Genomic DNA, 12,089 nt, shown 5'->3' with positions numbered 1-12,089 from the left:
CAAACTCCACCTTGCAACAAAATAGGGTGTCTTTTCTTGCTAAACAGAGGAAAATTCAGATCCAAAATCTCTTTTGACCTGTAAGCTGCAGAACGCTTCTCAAAGTATCAGCTCTAACACCCCAGTGATATTCCCCGGCAGGCAGGCAGTTGTGGGAAACAGGGCACCTCACGTAGGCACGGAGCAGTTTGGCTTTTGTCTATCAAATCTCATGCATTTTCCTTTACTTGCAAAAACCATTTTTAATTCCTACTTAACAATTCTCTTTTGTAATAAATTCAAAATGACGTCTAGAAGTGAGAGCTCTAGAAGGAGAATAGCCCCTTGGGTTACTTACATTTGTAAGCGGGCTACTGCCGTTAACATAAAATGACGCCAGGTATTTTGTCACTTTATTCCAGTGTTGCACTGTTTTAAGGAACAGCAAAGACCCGGGCGTACGAAGAAGAAAGGCGGCCGTTAGCCTTTCCATAGCTCTGCAACTCAACTCCAGCCACAGAAAGGCTATCTTTAAATAGCCCAAGCTCGCCAAAGCCAAAAAATACTCTCAGCCCATGTTTGTTGATATGCAGCAACCTCAATCAACATTTGCTTTTGCCCTCAGTGAAAGGCAAACTGGCAGCGCTGCAAGGCCGGCGGGGCAGATCGATACCCGTCCCGAATTTTCTGCCATTCTCCTCATTTCAGCAGCATCCCCGGCAGCAGCTCGGGGCGGCTGCAAACCCACGTAAACACCATTTTACACCCCTTTTCCCGGTGTTTTTCCTTTCTGGCAGCTCCGATTTGAGAGCAGAGCAAGCGTTAGTCACGTCTGTCGCCAGAAGGAAGGGGGGGGGGGGGAAAGGCGGTTTGGTGGTGGAAGCAGCGGTGTGAGGATGTCCCTGCCTCCGCGGTGGCCGCAGACGGTGACACCCGCCGCCGCTCAGGGGACGGGCGCCACAGCGGGTGGGCCGGGGCGGGAGGGCAGCGGCGGGACCCCGGGCCTGCAGCGAGGGCCGGGCGGGCGGCGGCGGGCCCGCACCATGGCGACGGGCGCTCAGGAAGTCGCGTCAGGCCCGGCGCCGGCGGGCGGGCAGCAGCGGGGCAGCGGTGCGGGTAGGGGCCGGCGGGCAGCCGGAGCCGGGTCTCGGCGGGGAGAGGGATCCGGGTCCCGGCGGGGAGAGGGATCCGGGTCCCGGCCCGGCGGCGGTGCTGCCCCCGGCGGCGGGGCAGGGCAGGGCAAGGCCGGGCCAGGGGCTGCCGCGTGGCGGGAGGGGGCGGGCCGGGGCCGGCGGAGCCGGGGCGTGTGGGGCTGCGCGGCGGCGGAGCGAGCGGCCCGGGCGGCGAGTGGCCTTTGAGGGGAGAGCGGCGGCGCTGGCGGTCCCCGTGGCTGCCGTGGAGCCGAGCCGGCGGGCAGGTGGGCAGCGGGGAGGCTCCTCGGCCGTCCCCGCCGGGGGCTGCGGGCCCAGCGGTGGGCGCCCGCCCCCGGGGACGGCCCCTTGGAGCGGCGCCGGCGGTGCCCGGGGAGGCTCCGCAGCCGGTACCGGCGCTCAGCCCCGGTGTTTTTATTTATAGCAGATCGGGTGAGCCCGCGGGGTCCCCAGCCCCGGAGGATGGCGTGTCCCGGCAGGGAGACGGCGTGAGCGGGCGCTCGGGAGGGCAGGTTCTGTCAGAGGTACGTGCCCGGTTGGTGTCGCTCGAGCAAGCTTTTAATTCCGTAATTTTTTAAAGTTCATCTTTTCTGTGTGCCGATGCAGCCAAGGTCACCTTGAGCACAATTGGAGGACGCGTTTCGCTTTCACCGTTTAGGTGTCTGTGAGCCTTTCTTCTGTATTTATTGGGTGGTTTAGATAGTAATTTCCATGAGTACTAATTAAGAAAAAAAGCAAATGGAGCGTATGAGCCATCAAGGACAACTTGCGCACTTGGCTGTGTAAAGACAAGTATGTGCGTGGGTATACGAGCTCAAACTCCAGTTTGTACTGGGAACGCTGGGCACGGAGGTGTCCCAGGAGGGACTGCTGTGTCTGCTGGGGACGAGGGTAAGAAAGAAAATGTTGGGCTAAAGTTTTAGGCCTTGTTCTTGCAAATTTAGCGTACAGGGTGGGAACAGTCCCATTCCTGATGGCTCGCAGCGTGGCTGTAATGTAAGTTTCTTTGCGGTGACAGATGGAAGAGGCGGTATTGCCACTTTACAGTTTCTCTAGAGAAAAATGCTGGGATTCCTATTCCGATGGCTCTCCATAACAAAGCAGTTTAATTTCTAGTCTTTTGCGGATACACCATACAGCGCTAAGTCGTTTTGCTATGTTTAGCCTACTTCCTTTTTTCCTTGGCCGAGGGAGAATCATTTACTGTGCTTGTTATATGAACTATAAAACTTCTATTTTAAAATAACAGTGCAAGTTTAGACTTCTTTAGTGCTTTTTAATCTCACAAGCCCATGATGTCACCTATGTCAGCAGCACCTTCAGATTTAGGGATGTGCTTTTGTATAGAGCACTCCCTCCTCCCAGGAGATTGCAAACTGGTTTGACCACAGCTGGATCAGACGCATAAAATATACTGTGAGATAGGATTGGGAGAGAACGTTAATGAAATTTTTTTGTAGATAATAGGTGTCCTTGAGAAGCAAATGATGAAAGAGTGAGGTCATGTAGTGCAAGAGAATTGTAAACTTTTGAAAGTGGCTGAAATGTGTGTGTGTGTGGCTGAAAGGTTTAAACCATGTGGTGAAGAACACTGGAAGAGCGTGAAGGGACTATACTGGCCTGTAATGTGAGGAAGACCAGAGAGAGAAAAACATGCAGGTAACTGATCAGTGGCTGCGTTTGTGGAAATCAAATACGCTGTGTGGGTTTTTTTTAATTATATTAAAGTCACACTGATCTCTGACTGCAGCAAAACTTCTTCAGAACCTAACTTTTACTGAAGGGTGCAAAAATACCAGTTTGCTAATTTATTGCTAGATACCCATCACTGAAATTGTGCATATGTGTATGTGTTTGTGTGTGTGTGTATATATATGTGTATGTATGTTATTATTTTGCAGCTTCTGATCTTCAGTTCAACTGGTGTGTCATGGATGAAACTGCTTTGTCCCTTGGAACAATAGATGTGTCCTATTTGTCCACCTCAGCAGAGTGCAGTATAAGTAGATGTAAGCATTCCAGTGAAGAATGGGTAAGTAAAAGCTGTGAATGTTATTGACCATATTTATCTTATTTTTTCCTCAAGTCACTGATGGATTTTTTTTGTTATTATTATGAAGAATGATGATAAGGCATCACCTCTCTCATGCGTGATACAGTTTAGTTTTAATTTAACTTGAAATGTAAGGACGAGCCAACGGTTTAGAGCTGTGCCAAAGACTAATGTTGCTAGAGAAGAAAAACCCTATCAAACCCTATTGATAGTCTTACAGTCTTCTGGTGTGATGTTACTAGTCATTTTTCACAGCAGTAAATGTGCAGAATCCTGTTCTGGCGTAGACTGACATCAAACAGAAGACAAATAGAGGTGCTATTCTGGAGGATGTAGTTTGAAATGCACAAGTGAAAAGGAGCATGAAGCTAAAGATGCGCGTCATATAGCCATTGTAGCTGGAGCTTTTTATGCAGTACAAGAGGCAGAGAAAATTTGGTGGATATAAATATGGAAGCTATTAAAAGCCTGTGTCCTCTCTTGAGTGAGTCTTGGGATTTGAAGGAGAGAAAGGGGGCAGTGAGCAGGGAGGGCTGGGTGGAACAAAAAGAGCCACATGGGGATCAGGCTGGTACTGGTTGGTTTAGAAGCATAAATCAGGAGGAATTAGACAGTGCTGTGGAGAGGAGGAGTTTGAATTTGATACAGAAGAAGAGTTGGAGACATGGTCAGAGTTGAGGGAAAGGACAGATGTCCTGGCAGCTGGCTTTTCCGTATAGCTAGATGTAAGTTACAAGGGACAGCAAGCTGTGGTAACCAAGAGGTCAGTGAGAGAGTGGGATAAAGGCAGACAAGACAAAAGAGATAGGAAGGAGGTTTTGTAAGAAAGCGGTGATGAACTCAGTCAGGGCTTGGAGGCAAGCAGAAGGAAGACGCTACTCTTCCAAAGTTGGTTAATTTTGGAGTTAGCATTACAGAAAGTGATAGGGAAAGGATTGGGGCCGGGCTTAGCATCTTGATGCTTGTTTATTTCAGATGGAAGACTTGGCCTTGGAATAGTTGCCAATTCATAACTGCTTGCCAAGTGTGATATATGCACATTTTAGTTTTTAGGCATCTTCAGCATTTCTTTTGACTTTCTGGTTGTTTCTTACTGGGCGGGCATGCTAGCTGGGTATGTGATGATAGGTACTTGTGTTTTCCAATCCTTAAGCTGGTTTAAGATTTTGGGTCTACTCTGCTTCTCTTCCACTTAAATATTCTGTTTTAAACAACAATTTGGTTTTGTTTCAGTTTGTTTCTGTAACTTCCCTTTCACTAGAAACTTAGAATATATGGTTCAGAAAATGGCAATCCAGTGCTCGTTCTCAGGAAAGGCGTAATTCAGTAGACTTTAATGGGAGCATTCAATATCTTTGTAAAAATGGTAGTTAAGTATATTTACATTATATTTACATAAGTTAAGTTCTCTCCCTAATGTAGAGAAAGTTCTGTGAAAGCAGTTACTTTGGATTTTTTCATCTTGTATTCTTCAAAAAGACAGCATAGCACTGGAGAAGGCACAGTGGTTACTTTTTCATATCACTTCACATGAAACTGCTGAATAAGAGCCTACAGAGTCAACGGAGTTAATATTTTGCATACATTCAGTCTTCTTGCAATTTTACAGGCTGATGTCCAGTTAAAGCTTAAAATACATTGCTTTTATTATAAACACCCTTATATTATTGAGTGTAATTTACTGTTAATTTCTTCTGCTTTTTTCAGCTGTCAGTTTCCTTGCTGTTTCTTATTAGAGTTCTTTATTTATAAATTTTGTGTGTCAGCAAATTCTGCAGTGCAAGATACGTAAGCACAGCGGAAAAATCTTGGAAAAATTTGTGTTAGTTTTATGTAGTTTTGGGGTTTTATTTTTTTTTTTTAATATGTGGCGACCCCTCTTACTCAAAGATTTCACTTACCCAGTAAAATGTATATTTCTGGATATTTACATAGTTGTCTTTTGTTCTGCAGGGAGAGTGTAACTCTAGGCCCACTCTCTTCCGATCCGCCACTTTAAAATGGAAAGAGACTCTGTTGAGCAGAAAAAGGCCGTTTGTGGGACGATGTTGCTACGTATGCACTCCCCAGAGCCGGGTAAGAAGATTACAGACTGGATTATGTTTGACAATAACGCATAGTTGCAGCGTAATGAAGTTTCAGTAGTTTTCTTACTTTCAGAATTAAGGTCACAATGTTCTTATTTCATAAAGGAACATAGTTTTTCACCTTTGTGGTTATATTTTCTTTTCCCTTGAATTAATGGATGACACAGACCTATTGTGATGCTTTGTTTCCCGCTTTTCAGAGCAGACGTATTTCTTGCACAAAACTCTCCGGCGCTAGGAAATTGTATGGAAAAAAATGATCTGCTCTGCTAGATTAGTAATGGGAATTTGGCATATATGAAAGTGTTAAGGCTTAGGACATGTAATTCTCTATCCACAGAGTAAGTACAGTTTTGAAAGTAACCAATATGCTTGACTTCAGGCTTGAAGAGATCAATCCTGTGCTTGGGAAGACGGGTTGGTTTTCTACCCCTGGCTGGTTCCTGACTTCTCAGCCCAGCCTGGGAACAAGAGGTGTCAGTTAGGACAAGGGGGAATAGTTGTCTGCTGGGAACAGTGTCAAGGTGGTGGCTCTAGAGGGGTTGCACAAGCTGATTTAAAATGTCAGCTTTATTGAACTACATTGGGCAGGCTTTCCATAAGCCGAAGATGCAAAATACTGATAAACGGCATAATATAGTTTGCAACCAGTTCATCGTGTAATTTGACTATGTGTACACCATGGGCTTTAAATTGCACTCAGTTACACCTGCGCTGAGCTCCAGGATTGGCTGGACCAGAGTGAAAATTTGTTTATTTCTTTGACTAAGGAAAAGTTGTTATTTCGCTCTATTCCTATGCCAGAATAGAAGATTGTAGCAATGACATAAAAACGTAGGATAGAAATCCAAATGTGCTGTGAAGGCTATGTGTGATATGGGCAAGAAGACAAGCAGTTAGATAAACTACTGACAGACACTTAAATGTTTTAACTTCTAAAAAGGTGTGTAGGAATCGTCAACTTAGGCCTTTATACATTTAGCATTTAGGCTGTTCCTCTCAAGTTGAGGATTATGCTTTAGGAAGTAAAATCTTGTTCTGTATTTTCTCCACTTAATAAGGAACTAATTACCTGTCCAGAGATTCCACTTAGGAAAGGGGCATGACTAGATTAAGCCCTTTATTGCCTTCTAGAATAAAATACTCCTTGCTGCAAATGATAACAACCCAGATCCTCCCATTAGACTCTAGATATTTCACTTTTGTTGAGCTCCCTGTTTTGTTAATTCTCTTAAGGAAAAGGGATGGATAGGGGAGACAGAATTCCTTAAGTGTGTTGGTCAAACTAACACCTTGCCGGTGCAGGGAGTGGGAAGTCTTGCTTCTCCCTCTTCTGTTCCTTCCTGCTTTCCTGGGGGCTGATCAAGTTCACTAACCAAGCAGAAAATTACCTGCTTTATTTATTCATTTAGCCTGGCTGTCTTAGTTTTCTACCTTGCCTGAACACAGCTGGCTCATTAAGGGTGTGATGAATGCTGGAGGTGGTGTCAGTCAGGAGGTGGGGGATAGTGTTTGGTGGGAAAGGGTAGGATGCGGTGGTGGGAGTTGGGCTTCTCTCACAGTGTCTCCCTGCCACCGCAAATCAGCTCACTTGGTCTGACAGAATCTTGACATACGATCAGGGAAAAGTTAAACAAGGAAAAGCTAACGTGTGACGTTACAGCTGGAGGTTGAATTTCACAGAGTGAGGTTATAACCTAACACAGGACTGGAGCGAACTTGGGCGTTCAGTACTACTTAACTTTGTTGCTCAAGAAGAAGTCATTTCACTTGTCTTTACCAGAACATTTCATCTAACTTTAAGATCCACAAAAAATTACCAGTGAATAGTCAAAGAAATTAATATTACCTTGAAGTTTCCTCTTAAGAGCCTAGAGCAACAATTTGTTGATTGTATGTGCTACTCAATTATGCTTTAACATGGGGCAGAAGACTGTGTGCTCCCACTGTAGCACATAATTTCTACTTGAATTTCAAATGACATAGGACACTCATGTATTTTAATTTGTGGCAAATGGTGTGTCCTGAACAAAATACAAACAAATGAGACTCTTATCTGACTCTCATTGCAGAATTGGTAGTGAGGCTGTTCTGCAGCTACGCTGTTGCTGGTAACCATCTTTCTCCTTCATTGTCCTGTTTTTGCTTCCCTTGATGTGCACAGTCCCAGTGGTTTTAGCTGTAATTCACTGTTGGCATGGTACCAGTTTTATAATTAAATATTATTTGGGCAGAAAGAACTAGCCTCTTGGTCAAGGTACTTGCTTTGAATATGGAAGATTAAAGTTTAGGTCTTCCTGCCAGGGAATATTTGTTTATCCAAAGTGGAACTGCTCCCAGACTCATCCCAGAATGGTTAATAGCCTGACATGCCGAGTCTGTACCAGGAATGTACGAGGCTGGATGGAGTTTGTTGCTCAGGCTGAGCAGGGATGTGTAGATTTGCCACCTAACAATGGATGGATGTCCTGACCCTTGGGCTGCCGTTACGTGATGCCTGATCTGGATGTCACAGACTGAGCGTCAAAAGGCTCATGATTATACTAATGCTGAATGTGGCTTAACAAAGTTCTGTCTCAAAGATGAGTTCTGTATTATGACAAGTCCTGGTTTATATTACATTAGAATTTAATAAAATATTGTGGCTTGAAGAATACAAGCAATACAACCATTTCTGTGTGCAGTAAAGCCTAGAGAATACTTTCAATGTACTGGAGTTGGGAATAGTGACTTTCTGAATTTCATTTTAATTTCAGAATAGTTAGTGTGTACTTTATAAGCAAGCTCAGCACTTCTCTGCTTTGGCTTTTGTTCATAAGAGAGATGAAAACCACTGTATTATCTTAAATGTTACGATGAATGCAAAGACACAGCTATTCTTGTGTAACGAAATAATCCACCAATCTTTTTTTTTTTTTTCTTGCTTTTACAGGATAACTTCTTCAATGCTAGTATTCCTTCTTTGGGTCTACGTAATGTCATATATATCAATGAAACACATACAAGGTAATGTAGCAAGTCTTTTCCTTTGCTTTTAAAATTGATGTTTTTAATCTCATGGCAGGGAAATCTCTAGGATAGTCCAGACTGAGTGAATATGTATTGCTATCCTAAAATACAGGGTTTCTGTAATTCTAAATGCAGGAATTGATGCTGACTTCAGGAGAGTAATGTACTTGTTCAATCCGGCTGTGTGTATTTGGGAGCTGGGCAAAGTCCCTTGGGGTTATAGGCAAGGAGAGTAAGGGTCAAACTTGTTTCACAAAAAACAGAGAATGTTTAATTCCTTTCTCCTTTAGTGCAAATGGCAGCATCCATAGCACAATGCCGAGAGGAGCTGTTTTATTCCCATGCTTAAGAATGACTTCAGGCTACATTTTAATTTACTGAGCATATCTGGCTCACAATTTGGGCATTGACTATTATCACTAATGACAATTAAATCTGAACTTGTCTTGCTAGACTGTCTCTCCTCTGTCTCAGTGGCAGAGTGCAGCTCCTGAAGGATGGTATATATGACCTAAAAATGATGATGTATCTTTGTGCTGTTGGAAATACATCTTGTATTCTGTGATGAAGATGCTGGAAGTACACAAAAATCTTTATTCTGTTCTTTGGAAAGTTAATAATGCTTGCTAAGGTCTTTACAGTAATCATTAGCATAAGCAGATCCTGCAGTATTTGTTATAGAGTCAGAGCAAACAAAGAGAGGCCAGCAGCCTGAAAGAAATGAGCCAAAGTATCTGAGCGGAAGAAAGGCAGCATTGTGCTGTGCTTGAGAGCGAGGAAGCTAATGTTAGAGGCTGTTCTTTCTTCAATTTGAATTAATTATGTTTTTTTTAAGAGTTGAGCTTGTAGTTTAGAATACAGAAAAAATAACAGAAATAGGGTTTAATTTTAATTTTTTTTAAATTAGTTTCAAAAATCTAACGCTTGAATGGTTTTGAATGGTCAGAGTTACTTAAATTAGAAATATAAGGGCAACAAAATATGGGTTAATGAATTTTTCTGAAATAAAATGCCTTTAGCTCAGAATGTCATTATAGTCTGAAAATTGACAATTTTAATGAAATTCTGAGGTCCTGTGGGGTTACATAGTCACAGTTTCTTGGCCCTAGAAAGCAAGAGTGATGCTCTTTAACTGTTAGCACAGTGTACCTGTATTGAGACATTACCACAGCCTTTTTTTGAGGTGTGAATGTGTCATTTTTATAATATATCTTGACTGGGTCTATTCTGTGTGGTTTTTGTCTTCTGTCATTGGTACACGATTAGAAAACAGATTTTTCTAATTATATTATGTCATATCTAAGCTGGAAAATGAACGTAGAAGCCTTTATACTTTGACAGATCCCTGCAATAACTGTATGCTGTTGTGATATGTTCGTAGTTACCAAAATTCTTGTCAGAAAGAAGCTTATCTCCTTAAGTTTGCTTTTTAGAAAAATCAATAAAGCTCTCAAACTTCGATGCGAAGGGGAAAATGGAAAAGCAATTAAAACAGAGTCGCCAGTCTACTTCCCTGACAGCACGAATAGCAAAATTCTATGTCCTTCGAGACGGTCTGAATATTTGTATAACCGCTCTGTGTCAGGCTGTACTGATGGTTGTGCGTGTGCACTCATCTTAGTTACAGCGCCAGTGGCCTGTGTGCTCAGGTGGTTTGGCCTTTTACACTCTAAAAGTTCCATCTCGTCTTTCCTAACGGGTTTTCACACACGTATAAATTTACTGAAATGTGGTAGGGAGGTTTAGCAGCCAACATTGGTGACAATCAGGAGTGAGACCCTGGCAGCAATCCAGCATGGAAACCAACATGAGTATTGTCACCCATGGTTTGGTTTGGGACATTCGCTGGAGCATCAGCGATGCATCGCGCCAGCAGTCCTCAGGACGAGGTTTTTACATAATACTGAGTGCTCTGGTCTTAGGAATGGCCAGAATTTAATTTCTTCTTCCAGCTGTTAGTTCTGCCTCATCGCATCAGCTCTGCTGTCAGGGGCTCCCAGCTGTGTCTGATTTGTGGGGTGACCCACATGAGTGGTGGCTTGTCCATTCCTGGCCTGGTGAGTGAGAGTGGTGAGGAGAGAAAATAGTAATGAATATTCACTGCTGAGGGCTGGGTTTTATCCCTTCTGTGAGGTTAGGAAAACTGCTCAAAATTACATTTTCACAGAGGATTGCCGCTTATATGATCCAGAGGGTAGAGGACAGGGTTAATTGAAAAGGGAGAGACTTGCCACATAAGCTAAGTTGCCTTTCTTAAATGCTTGAATGTGTAGAGAGATTTACTGATACTGAAGTGGTTCTACTTCTGTTAAAGCTTTGCAAGAAGAAAGTACATAAGAGGCACATAGGACTGGGTGTTCAAAAACACTGGAAAGGAAGAAAAGATTAGCCAAAAAGTGGTTTGTGTCGGTGGCTAATGCAAACATATTTTTCAAAAGTGGCTGTGAGAGTTTGCCCTGTGCACACAATGTGAGCAATTTTCCCAAGAGGGCTCAGGGTTTCCTGAAGAAGTTGATAAACCTCTCAGTCGGGCATTCATATTCCTCGGTGGAAAGTCACTGAATTGGAAGTGGACACTACATCTTCTTTCCTCCTCGCTGAGCTGGGGACTGGGTTCCAGTGGACAGACAAAATGTATATGCTGGTTTGTAGCTACTTTCCTGTGATACTATGGGATGTTTTAAAGCCAGTATCGCTTTGAATTGAAGTAGTGCAGACCTCAATTGTCCCAGGTCTTTTGTGCTACACGTCAGCTATTTCACCTGTTACATTAACATATTGAACAATTTACTAGAAGATACAGAAGCTTTTAGACAGCCCTTCATAAAACTTTATGTACTTTTTCTACTTAATGGTATTTTTAGGTATTTTTAAAATGCATTTTTTTGGCAGTGAAATTTTTGAGGGTCACGCTGAAATACTCTTCATATTTTTGTAGGTACAGAGGGTGGCTTGCAAGACGCCTTTGTTATGTCCTTTTTGTGCAAGAGAGGGATGTTCATAAGGGTATGTTTGCCAAGAATCTAACCGAAAACGTGCTGAATAACAGCAGGTAAGATAATGCAAAATAAGCTACTTTTTTCATACGACTGATACATTATAATTATTATAATAAGATTTAAGAATTTGGAAACAACAGGTTTTGAAAACCAGACTATTTAAAATCAGACTATTTAAAATATTAGAAGATGCATTATCTTCAGTACAGCCCTTCAGGACTGTAGCTTGCAATATCTGTTTGAATAATAAGAGGGGATCGATCAAGAATTACAAATCCCTAAATGAATTATGCATAGTGGGTGGACAGCAGACAGTACACAGAAAAATAAATTGCTACCTGGGAACTCTTCAAACATTTGCTTATCTGATTCATGTAAGTCATTACCGCTAAAGTCATACTGCAGTCATCAGAAATTGTCAGTGTCTCAGAAATATAAGGAAAGCAGCATTTCAGAGTGCCCTGAGCGTACACCAAGAGTGTGAGGCAAAACTGTAAAAAGGCTATAGAGTGAAATACCGACTCTTTGCTTTGGAGCTTCTTTTCTGTTTCATATACTGCATTTTAAATGGCATGTTGAGCCCCTGATTAGCTATTAAGGTATCAGTTTTCCCTGGACACAAAGAAATTCAACCACCTGCCTACTCCTTGAGTTTACTTCTGTCAGAGGCCACACACTGCCTACATTAACATTCCTAATTCTCCTGAATTTTTAATCTTCAAGTCCCATTTGAAGACGATAGTGTTGCTTTTGAAAAACAAAGCAGACTGTGTTGTACCACAGTTATTATGTGTTAAAACACTGAATCTCT

At 42.9% G+C, this 12,089-nt stretch overlaps 1 protein-coding gene across 2 annotated transcripts in view; it reads left to right on the top strand.

The window, feature by feature from the left end:
• Positions 1-1,283: 1,283 nt before the first annotated feature.
• GPAM (glycerol-3-phosphate acyltransferase, mitochondrial) overlaps positions 1,284-12,089 on the top strand; it is a 32,698-nt gene continuing 21,892 nt past the window's right edge. For both annotated transcript variants that reach the window (XM_074159184.1, XM_074159185.1), the window contains exons 1-6: positions 1,284-1,396; positions 1,555-1,654; positions 3,032-3,162; positions 5,137-5,259; positions 8,203-8,276; positions 11,218-11,331. In XM_074159184.1, coding sequence (XP_074015285.1) covers positions 3,061-3,162; positions 5,137-5,259; positions 8,203-8,276; positions 11,218-11,331 — 413 coding nt within the window. In that variant the 5' untranslated portion in view covers positions 1,284-1,396; positions 1,555-1,654; positions 3,032-3,060. The remainder of the gene's footprint in view (positions 1,397-1,554; positions 1,655-3,031; positions 3,163-5,136; positions 5,260-8,202; positions 8,277-11,217; positions 11,332-12,089) is intronic.

The sequence above is a fragment of the Numenius arquata genome, chromosome 15 (assembly GCF_964106895.1).
Source record: "Numenius arquata chromosome 15, bNumArq3.hap1.1, whole genome shotgun sequence".
Classification (NCBI taxonomy): Eukaryota; Metazoa; Chordata; class Aves; order Charadriiformes; family Scolopacidae; genus Numenius; species Numenius arquata.
This window is presented reverse-complemented; position numbering and strand designations above follow the sequence as displayed.